An 18,692-nucleotide genomic window follows, 5' to 3' on the forward strand; every position below is an offset into this window, starting at 1 on the left:
ATGAATACAGAAAGGTTCAATCAAATTGCCACTGTTATGATAATAACACACCATTACTCCATTTGTTTTCATCACGTATTGCTAGTTAAAAGGTATTTGCATAATTGGCCATTTTTTGCAATGTTCATGTTCTGGCGCTATGCTTCCAGTAACAAAGTGGGGGCCTGGAGTGCTGTAATTGTTTTGAATTTAAACCAACACTGACACGATATCACTAAAACAGCTGTGTCTTCCCTCAGCTCTGCAAGCAAAGACAAATTGAAAAACAGTTTTTTAAAAATAAAAAGACTTCAGGGGCAAGTGTGGGGCATTATGATCTTAAATAAGGCAGTTATCATAGAAAATAACTGACAGTGTCATATTGTTTTATATCATTCTGATTCTTTGCTCAGTGTCTCAACTGTACAAGACCATCACACTAGCCACTGGGAAGTTTGAACTAGGTCTAAAAGACAATTTATAAAGAATATAATTTTCAGACTCCAAGAGTGCAATTTTAAATACATATTACTAACACTATCAAGATACTTAACAAGTTTCGTTTTACCCCGGAGCTCACCAGGAGGCATGGGTGATCTCCCAAAGTCTGCAGCTTACCTCACCAGGTGACCTGTTCTGGCTGTCCTGTCCAAGGCCATGAGGATACTGTTAGGCGAGAGCCACCTCTAAAGGAGAAGAGCCCCAGACAGAAAGCACTACAGTCCAACCCAGAGGACTGCGGTCTTGCTGTCCAGAACTGCTTTGGTTCCAAGGTAGCAAGTTCCCCTCTGGTTTTCTTGGAGGAGGCTAGTGGGCCCCTGGCCCTGAACTCCAGGGGCCGACCATTCTACACCTGACCACTATGCAGGCAGGCCAGCTGGTCTGGAAGGCTGCCCAGGGTCACGTTAAATGAGTTGTGCTCTGTCCCTGCAGACTTCAGCATGGTGGATACTGGCTCGTCGATGAAAGGAGACCCAGTCAACAAAAGAGGGCGCTATCTCCATGTCCTGTCAATCAGAGGGGGCGCTATACAGGAAAGAGGATGGAGTTTTGGGAAGTGCAGTGTCGCTGTGCCTGAGCCCTGTATGCTCTGGTGTTCGCCATGTCACAGGCGCTGGATGGCATGCACTGATATGCCCCATGCAGTAGTTGGCACGATGGGTGGTACACCATAATCCCCCCCGTAATATGGCACGTCGTGTGCTGTAAGGTGTGATGGTGTGCCCATGTTTCACGGCCTTGACACTGCAGCCTGTTTACACATTTCAGGAGGCACGTGTTTGATGAGTTTGATGAGGGGTACTGTGATGGTGCCTTCCCTCCAGCAGCCTCCATCTCTGCCGATAGTATATACGTGGCCTTTTGTTGTGCTTTTCTGTTGCTCATGTTTTAGTTTTGTGCCACATCCCACACAGGTTATGCAAGTTGATTCTCATTTGCTGCATCACCTGTGTGTGTTCCTTGTCGGCCATTAATGTTATGTTGGCTTTTTAGTTCCTTTTTGTTTATGTTTATGTTATGTTTGATTTCATTTCATTAAACTCTTCAGTTGTAGACTTGTTTCCTTCCTTTTTGTACATTCTATGCACATGACACTTTAACTACATAGCTTTTATATTAGCTTCAATGTAGTTACTAAATTAATTACAGAGGACACTGAAAAATGTGTCAATGTATCCACGTGTGTCCTATTAGACTAACAACAAGAAAGAAACAGTAACTACTACAAAGCAGATAAAAGTGTGTGAACAGTGGGAGGAGTGGGTAGGGATGAGAAGAGTCAGGTTTTAAAGCACACAGATGACAATCAGTCACGAATGAAATGTAATTCAGGTTACACTAATGGAATGTCATTAACCATGGTTTGAGTATGAGTGTCAATTCAATGTGTACAGCCTCACATTTTAAGGCTGTAACCCCTATAATATATATATATATATATACACATACTATAACAGTGATAGTAATAGGAGGTTATGTTCTACCACTGGACGTTCTATCACATATTGTGTAAATTTTCACTATTTCTAATTCATTCAACATTCCTTACAGCTATACAATTGAATATTTCTACTCTTTTGCAATTGGAAGATATATGAATACAATAATGATTGGTGCATGACCCTATTTACAGGAAATACACAAAAAAGTATTTTATCAAATAACTATTCACTGTAGTATATGGATGCAATAACGATAATATTAACCGTGAAAACTCCTATTGGTGCAGTAGAAATAAAAACTATTTATTGTAGATATTTATACAATAAGGAGGATGTCTGGCAGTTTGACATGAATATTTTATTTTGAGGGGAATGTTAATACTTTGAAGTGAAAGCAAAATGTAGCAGCTGCTGATATGAGAACTGTATGACCCTATCTCCCCCAAGAGGTCACTAAACGAATTGCAAGCCTTTATACACAACAGGAATAAATTTACCAAAAACATTTGCATGTTGCCATTGTGGACAGCAGTTCCCCACGCCCTTTCAAGAAAGCTAGTCTGTCATCACATTACAGATTTGCACATATAGAAAATAATTACAATCACAAATGAGCAAAACAAAGAGGAAATATTTGTTATTTATTAGACTCATGAGGATGTTCATAAACAATATTTATTACCAGGGAACATTGTGAATTAAAATAACACGATAGAATTTCTATGCACTCTCTGACACACACAATCTTACACATATGCTGAGCTTGTGTTCAGGTGCTCATCATGGACATGCTCAAAAACACACAAACAACTGTACAAAGTGCATACAAATATGCTGAACTGCCACACAAGTACACATGTGTACATACACACCTACCCAGTGAGTACACATGTACACACCTGCCCAATGAGCTTTAGTCTAAAAGATCTTCCAGATGGAAGGATACACTCATCCACAGACCCTGGATGCCTGCGAAAAGAAATGCTCTAATAAAATTCGATCACAGTGGCACATTGAAAGAGTTGTCGGGGAAACTCAGTTCATGGTACATTTGTGTGTCAGTAGGGCTTTCCTCCCAGAGCACGTAATATTTCCTCCTGCTCTTTAGCTGTAGGCATTTCTGGTTTTATTCCTTCATGTCTGCGCTGAAGCTTCACACTATGCTGAAAGAGACACATTCACATACAGCATAAGTGCAACAGACAATATTTTTATATAAGAAATTTTGATTTATGTATACAGGTCTGTCTTATATTAGGGTTGGTATAGTGTGTAACAACACTGCCTCTCCTGTAGGGGACCAGGGTTTAGACCCCACCTGGACAATTACTTTACGCTATACCATCCTTGGGCAAGACTCCTAACACTACATTCACCTACATCTGTAAGCATGCTTGGATTTTGCTCTAAATAAGAATAATATAATTATGGGAAGCAGCTATGCAGTACTAAATAATAAATAAATTAGAACAGAACTTTCAAAGACTCTCCGGTTTCTGACAAAAATGGGGTTTAAATCACCCAACAACATTACAGTAGCTTCTACCAGCTACAACAATAACTTCATTACTCTGAAAATTGTTTATAATTGTATTGGTCCATGTTTAAAGCAAGACATTTGTTTCCAATGTGATTTTCTTTACTACTATTTAAATACTAGATAAATGTGTGAGGAAATACATTTTGCAAATGGTTCTCCAGAATTGTTTATGGACTGCTACAAGAGTTATAACAAAATACATTTTACAGGTAATAATGGACAAACAGCAGATTGTTTAAATTCATCAAAATGAATTTTATAAAGGCTTCAAGATGTAAGCATGCTTCAGTTTGTGGACTGGGCACCAACAATAGGTGGTTTCCTCACTGGAATTGAAATATAATAAAATGTAAACATATATAAGGTCTTGCTTGGAAACCTCAAGTGCAGTGGTTGGATTAGGCTGAAAATGTGACCAATGTTTGGTTGTATGGGGTTCAAGTACTCACCCAGTACTTCCTACAATTCTTATACTTCATGAAGTATGCATAACACATGTTCTTATCATAGTTATAAGCATCCAGGCACTTCTGTGAACCATCACTTTCCTGAACATGAAACAAGAAGTAGTTTATTATTAGAAGTGGGTAAATGTATTTCTACAAGGAATATTTGCCACTGAATAGCTTTTTGCATATCCAGAAAAATTCAGCATTTCAACATGGGCAAAAAAGAAAGAAAAAAGTACCACCCTTTATCCCAAGTGTGCATCTTTCCCAATTAATTACTTCAAATTGTACTGACTTGTTAAGCACTCGTTAAATGGGGTAACAAGCGCTTTAACAACATACAGAGACACAAGCTCATTAAGATGCACTTGAACCATTAGTATACCACCATGCCGATTTCTCAGACTGACCTCAATACAAGGGTTCGTGTCCATATTGCGAACCTTTCCAGCACTAGATTTGGCATTCATTCTTCACACACACACCTGCATATGCTGGATTATCTCTGTAAATTCAGTTAAAGTGAGAAGTGTTACACATTATAGTTACACATGCTGCCGACAATGATACATTTGCACAATGCCGCTGATCATTGTAGACCTTTAGGTGAGGTTTTTCCAAGATTTATTGAAAGATTACCGTTACACAACAACTCGACTTGTACAATTAATTTACTTCATTTACCGAGAAATACAATTATGTACAGGCTAAATAACACGTTAACGTAATCAACCGGTAGGTTGCCGATATCTCGAATTTATTCATATGACAAAACCATGACGTTTATTCAACCGGTATCCTAATTGGCTGTATTGAGTAGGCTAGCGCTGACAAGGGTTAGCTAGCATAGCATAGCCTAGCTAACTGACCAAAGTTAGCTAAGTGAATTGACATTGAACCGCTTAGGCAGCACTGGACAGGGAAAATTAAAAAATCGCTGAAGGTTTTGTTTGTAATTACGGAGAGCAGAGGGTGGCTTTATACACATAATTTATGAAGGGAATACGTAGCTAGCTAACTTATTTAGCCCGTAATAACATTAGCTAGCTAGTTAGCTATCTTTAGCTAGCTAGCTACGAGGTTGAACCAGTCTTGGGACGAACTGTTATCTTGCTAGCTAACCAGCTAGCTTCATATCTCAAAGCTCGTGTACTGCTAGCTAGGGTAGTGAAACAGTGCTAGCGTTATGTGATAGCCTTATAATGGCTTTAGCTAATAATGTAACCAGCAATACTTTTGTCGGATAGCTAGCTAGCTACTTATAAGATATTCGTGCAAGTCATAAATCATGTAACTTACTTATGTTTGCTTATATAAACGTGCACCTTTTCGTATGTGTATACTTACCAAATATTCTGACAAACTCTAGGTACCTAGCAAGCTAAGCTATCATAGAAGTCGCGTCGCTTAGCTACAGACCTCTCGCTTTTCCTACGTCACAATGGACGTCACACAACTCACTGGAACAACGTAACCGAATCACTGACAGCTCAACTGACCAACAGGCGGTGACTCACCAAAATAAACTGCTGCCTACTCAGTCGACTGACACCTCTTTCAACCACTAAGACATGGGATCTGGCCATTTTTTAACCCACCTATTGTTTTAATAGAAATAAATGGAGTCATTTCGATTGACAGAATCACTGACGAGTCCGAAAATTTTGATTTTTTTGAACGGCACCGTCAATAATAGTGAAATATGAAAATGACAGGTCGTTACACAAATCACAGCTACGTAGAGGGAGGGCGTCTGTGTGGGCGTGGCCAAACAGGGTTTGGTTGCATCGCAGCGCATAGCCTACACAATGGCTGCTGGAAAGAGGAGAAAGCAAACAATTTTCAGGCCCGCCGCGTCCAGCAAAAAATATGAGAAAAAAATTATTAAAAATTCGAAAAATAGTTGAAAGTCAAGAAAAACGCCCTAGAAAGGATGTTAAGGCTCCCACGGTAAGTTTTACGCAAATTAATTAAATTGTTACGGTGTTCTTGAATTAAAATATCGGGGTTATTCCAATTATGAGAGTGAGGGTGAGCTAGGGAAAAAAGTTTGTGTTAATCAGCGCCCAGTTTGAGACTTGCGAGAAAAGCAGCGGAAGGCAGAAATACATAGAAAATTAATATAAATTATGTTAGAAACTTCTGTCATGGCACGTTCAATGCAAACGAATGTCAATAAACAGGGGAAGTGCTCGAGGTTTTAAAAAGTTGGAAAAACTTCAGAAAATTAGTTCAGTTTAGGTTTTCTTTGAATATAATAACGACGGTGCTACGAGGATAGCCGTAGCGAACGCACGCGCATTTAAATATTGTAAAAATTAATATAAAATGCACGCTGCAGTCATGCTGCTCAAAACTTGACACATACATGCACACGAGACGACTGTAAACATGATGTTGTCGGTAGAATCACGTTTACACATTCTGTATTACGTGTAATACCAAAAAAATAGATAAAGGCTTTACAGTTGTATTTGTCCACGTGTTTTATTAAATTGTTGCCAAAATGTAGTTTTCAGGAATACTATTGATCGTATTGGTCGTGCCAAAAAGTGATACAGCGTTTCCGAATCGTTCAGTAGGCTATCGGAGAGAGAAAGTTGCTTGTCAATATCACAAACAACCAAAATGGAGGGAGAAGTTGAGGGGGACTAATTGGGCGATGCTAAACATTTTCTGCGGTGTGTCTGTCTGCTCTAATTCTACTCCAATACAGTGTCTAATTCCAGATAAGACCGCTGCCATGCGGATTTGTATTAAAATTCATTTGCTTTCATGACATGGGTGAGAGTGGATTGTACGAGATTTGTGTGATTAATAGAATAGCCTATTAAGTGGTCAATAATCATTAGAGGTTTGGTGTGTGTAGTGTGGTGTGAATGTACGTAGTGTGAGTAAGATTGAGTATGGTCTGTAATCAAGTAGTGTTATCAAAAAAAACAGACAGAACATTTTTGGATACGCGCTCAGGGATACGCACGACATTCATAGACAGTGCATGCAGAATAACTACATAGACTCCGTTTTTATAAATACGTTTCCAAGTTCTTCTGCTTTGCATTTATGGCTTAGCAGAGGATGAAAGAACATGTGTGGTATGGCTGGATATGTGAGGTGGAGAAGGGGGGGGGGTAAAATAGCCCTCCTCGAGAGGGGCACCCCATTCTTAATGTTCCTGAGTGTCCTTTTATGCAGTGAGTCCGAGAGGGTTGATCGGGTTTAGGGGCAATTGTTATTTATGCTATGCTGTTGGTATAATGTGGATACAAGTGTGAAGATTCTGCCTCTTTAAGAAGTGTGAATTCTGTTTCGGAGGGCTTCAAGATAGCGTTACTCCGCGTGTATGATATGTAAACTCCGGTCGCGCAACCACTGGCGTGTCTTAAGCGAGTCTACTTGTGCGCACATTTCCGCCTGAGCGATTTGACACAGTCCATACGCACACCCAGAGTCAGAGATTAAATTATGCTTTTGATCGAACCCCGTATTCCAGAGTTATTTATGAAAGAGTCTTCTGGCTTTTAACAGTGCAATAACATTTGAAGTTTTCTTTAAGAAAATGTAGACTCTTTGGAGTGTTGATATATAAATACTGTTTTCTTTGCATTGTATTTGATCGTTTTGTTTCGTGCCCTACTTGATTTATCTACAACTAACAAAGAAATATCATAATGGCGTTTAATATCATAATTTACAATGAACATTTTCTTATATGTGTAGTAAACTTCTGTCTCATTGCATTTTTATATCTTGGTTTGCTGTATAAAACATACTTTGCTGTAAAAACACAATTTAATAAGTCAGCAAACTGCTTGTTAAACATTGAATCATATTTTGTTGTTGACTAATTTTGTGGTGTATTAAAGCCACATTTATAACACATTCACAATGCACAAAACGTTAATTTGTCTTAAATAATGTACTTGGTTTCTGAATGTAATACCTTGCTCTGTGCGATACATTTGGTAACTTTCTTGATAGCTTTTGTAAGACTAAGAGTTATGCTATAAAAAATCTGTTACTTTGAGAAGAAATGTGTGTTCTTTTCAAACATATGTTGCAAATGTTTGCTCATGTGGGTGTTTTAGATTTCCACCTAGATTTTCTATATTTTGATTTTTTTAATGATGATGGATGATTAATCATTACTAAACAATTAACTGTTACATGAATTGCTGAGTCTATATGTTTAAAAAAAATGTAAAATTAATCCAGTTTGCTGCATTGTTTTTCATTTGTCGAGTTCACGTGCCTTTTCACTAGGCAATTAGTTACAGTAGTTCTGAAAAAGTAAATAATTCTTTTAATAAATTCAATTAATTATTGGCTGATTTAAATAAGAATTCATACATATAATTTAGAATTGTCAGAACTGCACACAGCATAATTAAATTTGAAGATATTGTCACTTGATCTCCATAGTAAATAGTCTTGTCTTGTAGTTTATGAGCAACACAAACAGTATTAACATGGATTAGCAAGAAAAAATTCTTATTTTGTTTAAATTGTTTTATATTTTGTTATTGGATATTAATCTAGAGAGGAAATGTAAAGTGAAAAATAAACAACAGGTAAAACAACAGTAAAACAGCAGGTTGTGTTGGAATGTAAATTAAAAAGGATACTCCGTTTAATGCCGCTGCCTTCTGAGATGAACGGAAACATGGATGATTTTACAGAAAAATCAAATGTCCAAATGTCAGCATGTTAGCAAAGCATCAAAGTTCATGCAGCACAAACCAAAACATAGCTTATGAGTAACACGCCTTAGGGACATATTAAGCAGGCAATGGACTTCTTGTAACTCACCTGGTAGAGCAAGTAAAGGAAGATGCTAACACCACCAGGTTAATGGGCTCTGCTGGAAATGTAAATGTAAAAAGGACTACTAATACATTTGAGAAAAACACCTTAAGATGGAATATATCTCTCTGCTCGCTGCAGTTGACTAAATGTTTAGTTTTTTAAGTATACTAAATTCTTGAAAGTTATTGAAAAGTATTACTTAAAAGTGTCTTGGTATCTATTTACTGAATTATTTTGCAGTGCATAATCTGTATCTTAGTTGGCTAAAATTCTTTTGATGAATGTAAAAATGATCTGTATGTTTTTATAAGTCCAGAAAAAAATGTATTTAACAGCCTCAGAATTAAGAGACTCAAGCTGTCAGTGTGAGTGCATAGAAGTTAGTGACACACTATAGGCTGAAAAAGTATAAAGAAAAATGTATCTTGTTGTTGTTTGCTCATCCAACTGTATGTCCATTTGCTTTGGAGTCAGGGGTGTCACATGGTGTTATACTGTAACATGTGGTGTTACATTGTAACAGAGGAGCATGGACCATTTGGAGCCAGGGTGTCACATGATGTTACATTGTAACAGAGGAGCACGGACCATTTAAAACATTTAAATATCTTTTTACCTCTTTGTCATGCTGCTGCAAAAGAGGCTGTGAAGGGCTGCTGTAGCTTTTAACATGCACCTCTAAAAGGTGTGCAGGTTTAGTTCTCCCTGATATCTTACACAGGTCCAATGTCATAGACAGTAACACTTTTAAAATTATAGTCTGTGCATAATTGACAATAACATTTTAAATGTAATATTTGTTGTTTTGGCTTGATATTCATATTGGATTTGACATGTTGATTTTAAAATAAAACAATAGTTGTGAAGTTTAAAATACAAACTATAAATCTTTCTTCAAATACACATACATCCACACTGGATAAGGATTAAAGGTATCTTTTATAGACATCCCATTTTAGGGAGCCAAACATATTTGGACAAATGACTGCTTAGTTCCGGGGGGCCTGTGATGGTTAGTTCACACATGGGAGCCTTCACAGACGATCTGGAGCTGAGTCTTGATATGGCATTTGCATCAGGACTCTGCTGCTGTTGTCTGACAACATAAAGACCAAAAAAGTGTCAATACCAATAAAGCAGGCCATCACAGTGCTGGAAAAACAAAGCATTAAATCAGTCATAGCCACAGCCAAATATTAGATGGTTCAAAATCAACAGTTGGTACAGTTTGTCAAGAAGCAAGAATGCACAAGTGATCCTTGCAATGACAAATGATCCGATAGACCATTAAGGATCACAGTGGTGGATGACTGAAGAGGTTTTTCATCACAGTGTTATACTCAAAGTCTTCTATAAGGAAAATAATACATTAGCATGACTTCAGAGGGTTTACCAAAGATGGAATCCACTTGTAAACCTCAAGAAAGACATATTTTGCAAAAAACACGTAACATGAACACCTTGTAGAGTTCTGGGGAAAATGTTCTGGGGACCAAATGATAAACCAACATCAGAGTCACAGAAAGATGAAAGTGTGGACAAAAAAAAAGACATGGCCAACCATGATGGAGGCATGGGCATGCATGCTGAATCTGTGAATCTGACTCACTCATCGTTGTTAATAACAGCAGCAAATTGAACACAGGAATCCTAAATGTTCAGATGCAACCAAATACCTCAATATTCACTGGATGGTGCTTTCCTTCAGAGGAAGACAAGAAGACAAAATATAATAGTTTGGTGTTATAGATTACAAGGAGAGAAATGAACAGATGAATTACTTAAAGTTCCTTACAGATCACCTGACCTGAACCCCACTGAACCACCACTTACTGAACAGAAATGCCCCAAAACAAGCAAAAACTTAACACGACCTCATTATAGACCCAGCTAAGCACCACCAGGAAAGATACTCAAGTGATCTCTAAGAGTGACACCTAGGAGACCTCGGGCAGTAATGTATTCTGAGGTCTTGTAACGTTGTTGTACTAAGACATGGTGATTTTATTTAGGTTTATGTTCATTTTGTCAAATGAAATTAGTCCATTGAAATTACGTTTGGGTCACAGATACAGTACATTTCTATATATCTATAAATGGTTTACCTAATATAGATACTAATAATGTTAAATTGAGTTCTGCACTTTAACTCCAGTTATTTTTTTTCCCAAAACCTCAGTGCTAAATTGCAGTGTTAAACAACCAAATCTGTGTCACTGTCAAATTATTTAAAGACCTATGTTTCTGCAGTGTTGGCACCTTCCAATCACTTTTCCATTCCCCAAGAGGAATAAGTTGTGTGTTTAGCGTGAACCCGTTTGTTCATGGGTGACACGTATGGCTTCATACGTTAGTGTTTCAGCATGCCTCATTAGCCCATCAACTGTGCTGGGAGAGGCAACGTACTTTGCAGTGTCAAGCTGAGGATCAGGAACCACCACATCCTCCAGCAGGAGTGAAAGACATATGTCTGATCTCCTCCGATCTGTTTGCTCTCTGGCTATTTGTGTCCTTCTCTTCCACCCCCTCAGGGCCTGGCCTCTCCGTGGAACTGAAGATCCGGCCTCTATCGCTCCGTCAGCGTTCGGACGCACCACACGCGTCCACCGTGTGGCCAGCCCGTGCTAGGTCACCATGGCCACCGTCTCCCCCGGCGGAGACTGCACCAACCCGGCAGAGGGTGATCGAGCAAGGAAGAGGAGGCCAGAGGGGAAGGGGAGGAAGAACTTCCCCTGTCAGCTGTGTGAGAAGGCCTTCAACAGTGTGGAGAAGCTGAAGGTGCACTCTTACTCGCACACAGGCGAGAGGCCATACCGCTGCACACATACCGACTGCACCAAGGCCTTCGTCTCCAAATACAAACTTCTTCGGTGAGGAAAACACTCAGAAAAACAAAAACATGTGCTGTCTGCTTATTTGATAGACAGGGTGACACTTCAGATCAGATGCAGGTCAGTTGCCCCATGATGGGGCAGTGTTCTGTGTGGTATGTGATATCACAAGCCTTGTCCTCGCTCGCTGGTTGTGCGCCCACTCACTGTTTGTGCACGTGACTCTATCTCTGCAGGCACATGGCCACGCACTCGCCGGAGAAAAGCCATAAGTGCAGCTACTGTGAGAAGATGTTCCACCGCAAAGACCACCTGAAGAACCACCTCCACACACACGACCCCAACAAGGAGGCCTTCAGCTGCACAGAGTGTGGCAAGACCTACAACACCAAGCTGGGTTTCCGGCGGCACCAGGCGTTGCACGCCGCCCACCGCGGCGACCTCACGTGCCAGGTGTGCCTGCAGCCGTTCGCCAGCACGCCACTGCTGCTGGAGCACCTGCGCGGGCACGCAGGCAAGAGCGCCTCCGGCACCAAGGAGAAGCGGCACCAGTGTGAGCATTGCGAGCGTCGCTTCTACACCCGCAAGGACGTGCGGCGCCACCTGGTGGTGCACACGGGCCGCAAGGACTTCCTGTGCCAATACTGTGCACAGCGCTTTGGCCGCAAGGACCATCTGACACGTCATGTGAAGAAGAGCCATGCCCACGAGCTGCTGCGCGTGAAGGCTGAGCCACTGGAGCTGTCGGAGGCCTCGCACATGTCTCCAGCGGCAGGCGCCCTGGCACTGCGTTATCCACTGGCCCATGGCTCCTACTCGCCCCCACCCCCGCCACTGAGGGCAGAGCTGGAGAGCTACCTGCTGGAGCTGCAGGCAGAGGAGACGCCCAAGCTGAGTGGCGGCACTGCCGCTGCTGGGGAGATGGCAGCAGCACCATCTCTGGACTTCCTGTCACCGCTGTTTAACTTCCTGCCCTACAGTCAGGGGGCAGGACCTGCCTTTGGCATCTCATACAGCCAAGATGAGATGCTGCCCACGATCGCACCCTCCCAAGACGCGCCCGATCCTCTGGGCCCGCTCACGCATCCACACACACTCTCACAGACCCACGCGCTCACGGCCAATTACACAAATTCACAAAGCCTGAATACAACCACAACCCTGCCTCGCTTTCACCAAGCCTTTCAGTGACCTAAACTTGTATGTTCATACACCCTTAGTTACGTTAGCACTCGTACCAACACCTTACAACCGACTTGGCACTTAATAACATAGATCACCACAGCAACACTTTTCCTAAGTAATACAAAACGTGTCTTTGAGAACATATCACTCTCTCAAATAAATCTATTTCAGCACAATGTGGAGGCATTATACAAGTCATGTTATCGAAAGAGGATATGGAACATCGCATGATGAAACAAAATGAAATCACTTTGTTTTAAAAAACGCGTGTCTGCAAAGCAGTTTTACAGTGAAGCTTTGCTCTATGCTTAGAGCATATAGCTTTCAAAACCCTCCCATTTAGCACTTTGAACTTGTTAATGTGACGTTAAAGTTCCGTCAAAGTTAAAAGAAAAAATCTGATATTTCTGTTAATTTTTTTCATGTTTTGCTGACTCATAACCTTTTGGGTACTTAAATGCCAGCATTTGAGTGATGGTGTCAGAACTCCACACAGCCAAAGGCAACCAAACCCCTCAGAGCCAGAGTGAGGAAGGCTCAGCTCATCTTGGTTTTAGTTGTTTGTTTGTTTGTTGTTGTTTTTTTATGGCTGTTTGCCTTCATGCTGCTGCTCGTTTTAAGGGCCTGAAACTTTACCAGTGCAGATCTGCTTCACAATACAAAGCGATAAAGGGAAGCATAGACAGACAATACGAAGACTTCACACACCAACAGTTCTTCAACGCTTCTCTTCTGCGTCTCCTCCCTTGTCATATTTGTCTTTGTCTTCTTTCTATTTGCTCTCGTATTTCCCGTTACCATTTCAACTCTCAACCTCGTCCACCAGAATGCTGTTCATTGCACTGATTAAATCATTAGTATAACAAAACAACAAAACATTCAGTTGCAGCAATATGTGCTGTGGCTATCAGAGCACAGAACACTTAAGGACCGACACAGTCTGTGCAGTGGCCTTTTATGAATTTAATAAAATTCAACAAACATTTCAACAAATATTTCTACACAGGCTACAAACAAACTGTAAAAACCCACAATCTATAGATGACACAATCTTTGCCCAGCCATACCCCTCTAGAAATAGATTTGTGTGTGTGAGTGGGGGGGGGTGTCCTGTTTAAGGTTGGTTATGATAGGGGTGTGTGTTGAGTGAATGTCTGGTTCATGTTGAACTTACATTGGGAGCTAAGGGTTGGGTGCTGGAAAGCCTGCGCTTTGGGCATATTTTCATAATAGCACTTTTAAGAAAAATCTGATGCCTTTGTTTTGGCATGTTATCTATGTGTTTTTTAAGAATCTTTCTCATAAATGGTTTTAGATGTCATATTTAGCTCTCAAGCAGATTGTTAGCATGTATATACAAAAATCAAAATACTATATGTGATATTTTTACAGGTACACTTCATACAGTGTTTTACTTTGTACATTTCTCCTGTTTTTGCTTCATTGCACAAAATGTCTGTGTCTCTCAATGACACATTAACCTACACGAAAGGTTTATTCCATGCATACTTTTCCATACACTTCCTCTTTTCATAAAGCTCTAAAATGCTTTCAGAAGCCTGTTCAAAAATGCAGTTTGAAAATATTTCAGTATTGGGAAAAATGTGTTGAAGAGGGCAAACTAGAATGCCTGAACACATTTAAGGTCTAAAAGAGTGATGTCATTAATGCTGCTGAGTTCCTGACTCTGATTACATAGGGAATCTGGCTGAATTGCTGTGTTTGAGGGCGTTCTCACTGGGAGACACAGACCTTTAGCAATTCTCCTGTTCAGTTTCAGTGGTACCATCATTCATTGCGCATATGTGCACAAGTGGAACACAGTCTCTATTTAGTTAATGCTGCTATTGGACAAAATGTAGCCATTGATGGCGCAATAGAACTTTTTATTCCCCATTTTTTGTTTGTTTTGTTTTGTTTTACTTTAAATCCAAGACTGTGTGTTAAGGAGGGAGTGTCCTTGTGTGTCATATTGTGATGTGTTGGTAAGGTGCTGTGGCCCTTACTAACAGACCTTTTTTGGAGCTGGATGTTGCCATAGTAATGTTCAAGAGGAGGGTCTTGGCAGAAGTAGCCTCTGATCTCACAACCTGTTGAAGGGGAGAGGAAAGAATGAAAGATAAATAGCGATCGCTTCATGGAGAGACAGCATTCCAGCCATAATAGTGTTTTTACATTGTGTCCTCGTGTTGTTGTCCTCATTGTTTTAATCACATTTCTGTAATGTCATCCTGTGATAGTGCTAATCAATGTATATGTTACTTTAATGTACTTTTACAAACTACTGTTGTAAATGTATATCCCATTGACAGAATGATTCATATACCTGTGTGTGTGTGTGTTTGTGTTTGTGTGTGTGTGTGTGTGTGTGTGTGTGTGTGTGTGTGTGTGTGTGTGTGTGTGTGTGTGTGTGTGTGTGCGCGCGCGCACATGTGTATGAGTATGTATTTGTAATGAGAACTTGCTGCTGCAGCCTGCATTTCCTTTTGTCTACTCCAGATGACATCATCCAAAGAGAAAGTTATTTATTGGCTGGCTGGGTGAGCCAGGTGTATGTTGTAGAAGGTGAATGACTGGTTGTTGGGTGTTGAGAGAGAGAATGAGAGTGAGAGAGATTGCATCTGTGTGCATTCAGACGACCTTTGCTGCTATGTGAGGAGAGGAGAGATTCGGTCCAGTGTTAAAACTGTCCACAGTACTGAGAGCTCAATAAACCAGAAGGACTCACTTTAAGAAGTGCTTCTCTGTAGTTCTGCATGAGCATGTCAAATTAGCTAAACATTCTTAAGTAGATATAACCTTGCTGTATTTGTATTTTCTGAACAAACAAAAGTTGTCTTGGTAGAATTTAAAATTAATTTTTATGCATATCTGGTCTGTTTTGTTTGCTTTTTGACTTACTGACTATAAGACATTGATTTAGCAAAATACGGTAGGTGATCATATATGCATACCGTTCATAATCTAGAAAGTGCACACGAGAAGATAAATAAGTAAAAATTGATTTGATAATATTGATGTGTAGAGAGGGAATGTCAAATGTTTCTACTTTTTCAAATCAACTATAGTAAATTTGTGATGTGAATCTTCACTAAAATAATAATAATTTGTTGTACATTAGATAGGCACTGTTTACAATAACATTTTTGAAGTACCAGAGCAATGACAGGCCTATGGCAGCAGTGGGAGATTGAAAACCAAAGTTTAATTATTTTTTATTTTACATAACTCAATTATGGATTTGCTGGTTATGAAGATTTATTTAGAGCCTTTGACACTGAAAATGCAACCATTAATAATTTGATATAATTAGCCTACTTGTTTAAAAAATGTAGGGATGAGGATCGAATTTCTTTTCAAAATAACTTGAGGACTATCCGAATAAACAACAAAGAATTAACTATATATTAAGTTATATATTTGGCAATACAACAATACGAATATTGTAGGGCTATATAATTTGATATCAGGAATGTTTAATGTTGCATAAAATAAAAGCGATATGAAGAAAAGAAAAATGACTGAAGAAAAAAATAAATAAATAAATATATATATATATATATATATATATATATATATATATATATATATATATATGGGCAATCTTGCTCGATCTAAATCCGTTGTTTTATAAGGTGACGTCTACTTTTACGTCATTTATTTAGTTTTCCTGCCCACGAATTCCTTTGCATTAGTGAAACAGGGCTATGAAAACTGTTGAAAATTACGCCAGTACTGTTATTTTTGAATTATTCGCTGTATATGATCTGACGTACATACCAATAATAGCTTTCTATATATTAGCTACTCATCCGCTGAGGTTTAATGAGATCGGAAATAATGTCCGGTCCTAGCCTTGTAAAATCTCCACACACCCAATTTTTGCTATTGTTTGGTAATGTTAATTTTAACAAAATGATCTGTTACGCTAAATAAATATGAGTGAAATAAATACACAAATTAATTCAGCGCATAAATAGGCAGTATTTTTGGCCATTTGTGTTACCAAGTACATGGTGCTCAGCTTAAGTAACCGCTGCTGAGATACAGCGCTACCATGGCAGCCGCTGGCAACAGCGCCGCGAGAGACTGCACGTCCTGAAGCTTCGCGTGGACTCCGTGACCCTCGTTCCGAGCTCGCGCCAGCTCCTCTTTGGCGTTATTGGTCGTGCGCGAGCGGGTGCACAGGTCGCGCGGTACCCGGATGTGTTATATAACCCCACAAGCAGGCCTCGCAGCCTTCCTTTTCCAGAATAGAAGCGGAGACTCTGAGTCTACGTATCCTGGCTCACCGCTGTTCGCCCCTTACTTATACGAATAAGTCGGCCAGGAATACACACTATGGTATTTCTCTCCAGGCGTGTTCACGTATTTTGTTGTAGCTGTATCGGTGGGAATGTGCTGAAATAAAGAAAATGCCTAGAAGTAAATAGACAGTGTTAGCCACACGTGTGGTTCTTACCAAGTTAGTTGTGTTTGAGGCTACTTGGCTAACGTTAGCTAGCTGGCAGGCTGGCTAAATAAAGTTGTGGGAAAAAAATCGGTGTTATAAGTTTTGGTTTATAAACACTTGCTAGCTAGTCAGGTACGTGTTTGTTAGTCTCGCACGTCTGAATTGTCCTGCACGGTTATTGAACATAAAAGCGGCGTTAGCCGCTATGAAACGTCACTCATTGTCCACTTGGAAACATGCGAATTTCTTTTACGATAACTTGACTAAAGCTTGATTGTAACTATACAAAAGCAATGGCTTCATAGTTTGTATACTAAGTGTTTGCTTAACACATTAGCTTCATTAATTTGCTTCCAGAAATTTGAATAATCTTCACCTCCCCCCCCAGGCATTCAAAGAAACCGGCAAAGCTCCCGTTGAGCCTGAGGTGGCCATTCACCGCATCCGGATCACCCTCACGAGCCGCAATGTCAAGTCTCTCGAGAAGGGTCAGTGCATAAGACCAGGGCCTCGTTTCACTTTTCTAAGCAAAACCTCTGGCTATGAGGATAACAACATTAGAATGATTCTGTGTGTGATTTCTATAATACGCTATTCTGAGCCCCCTGTTGTTGACTGAACCTGATATTACTCCATATTTGTCTTGCTTATATGAACCTGTTAAAACTTTGCAGTGTGTGCTGATCTGATCCGGGGGGCTAAGGAAAAGAGCCTTAAGGTGAAGGGGCCAGTGCGCATGCCTACTAAGGTAAACAATCCTGTACATCTGAAATGACTTTTTGAGCATCTTAATGCTAGCATGAATGTGCTGCCTTGTGTCCGGCTAAGCTCAAGCTCAGTGCAGAATAAATAGAACAGTGCGGAACCTTAGAGTTCTGGACGTCCCGCCTCAAAATATGACATGGCCGGAAATGGGGGGCTGTCGAAATATTTTATCAGTGTTAATTGCTTTAGAAGAATGAGAAGGTGTTTGTTAGTGCTTGGTAAATATACACCTTCAGACCACATGAAGTTCAGCTTCATACTTAAGGTTTAGTTTAACTTGGTAACACAGTGTGGTTCATGGCCATGCATTTTTGAATGGTTATACTTTTCAAATACTCTTGGTGTAAGATTTAAGGACATGGTCAAATGTTGGGTCTGTGAGCTGATCCAGTGTGCTCCCTCCAGACTCTGCGCATTACCACCCGTAAGACTCCTTGTGGAGAGGGTTCCAAGACCTGGGACAGATTCCAGATGAGGATCCACAAGCGCCTCATTGACCTTCACAGCCCATCGGAGATCGTCAAGCAGATCACCAGCATCAGCATTGAGCCTGGGGTCGAGGTTGAAGTTACCATCGCTGATGCATAAATGGCTTTGGATGGCCAAATCGAGCTACTCTCAACTCCATAAAAATAAAGAAATGATAAAATGGGTGTTCTGTTTTAATTTTTTTCTGTTTTAATAAAATATCTTGGACTCCAAGTGAGCAAAGCAAGAGTGGTTCACGTTGTTTTACTAGAA

General features: G+C 40.1%; 3 protein-coding genes and 1 non-coding gene across 4 annotated transcripts; 3 read left to right on the forward strand and 1 right to left on the reverse strand.

Moving 5' to 3' along the window:
• Positions 1 to 2,543: 2,543 nt before the first annotated feature.
• chchd7 (coiled-coil-helix-coiled-coil-helix domain containing 7) lies at positions 2,544 to 5,397 on the reverse strand. Its single transcript, XM_027013134.3, has 4 exons — positions 5,259 to 5,397; positions 4,322 to 4,416; positions 3,912 to 4,010; positions 2,544 to 3,085 (listed from the first exon to the last, which is right to left on the reverse strand). Exons 2-4 carry the CDS (start codon positions 4,379 to 4,381, stop codon positions 2,981 to 2,983), a joined length of 264 nt encoding a protein of 87 aa, XP_026868935.1. The 5' UTR covers positions 4,382 to 4,416; positions 5,259 to 5,397; the 3' UTR covers positions 2,544 to 2,980.
• Positions 5,398 to 5,734: 337 nt separating this feature from the next.
• Positions 5,735 to 15,574, forward strand: plag1 (pleiomorphic adenoma gene 1). Its single transcript, XM_027013133.3, has 3 exons — positions 5,735 to 5,861; positions 11,249 to 11,587; positions 11,785 to 15,574. Exons 2-3 carry the CDS (start codon positions 11,352 to 11,354, stop codon positions 12,737 to 12,739), a joined length of 1,191 nt encoding a protein of 396 aa, XP_026868934.1. The 5' UTR covers positions 5,735 to 5,861; positions 11,249 to 11,351; the 3' UTR covers positions 12,740 to 15,574.
• Positions 15,575 to 16,922: 1,348 nt separating this feature from the next.
• Positions 16,923 to 18,666, forward strand: rps20 (ribosomal protein S20). Its single transcript, XM_027013165.2, has 4 exons — positions 16,923 to 17,077; positions 17,575 to 17,674; positions 17,861 to 17,934; positions 18,357 to 18,666. Exons 1-4 carry the CDS (start codon positions 17,075 to 17,077, stop codon positions 18,537 to 18,539), a joined length of 360 nt encoding a protein of 119 aa, XP_026868966.1. The 5' UTR covers positions 16,923 to 17,074; the 3' UTR covers positions 18,540 to 18,666.
• LOC113579327 (small nucleolar RNA U54) lies at positions 17,724 to 17,793 on the forward strand. The gene has a single exon (XR_003410862.1). It is a non-coding gene; the product is annotated as a small nucleolar RNA U54 (small nucleolar RNA).
• Positions 18,667 to 18,692: the final 26 nt, after the last annotated feature.

The sequence above is a fragment of the Electrophorus electricus genome, chromosome 13 (assembly GCF_041902795.1).
Source record: "Electrophorus electricus isolate QZ-2024a chromosome 13, ASM4190279v1, whole genome shotgun sequence".
In the NCBI taxonomy this organism is placed as follows: Eukaryota; Metazoa; Chordata; class Actinopteri; order Gymnotiformes; family Gymnotidae; genus Electrophorus; species Electrophorus electricus.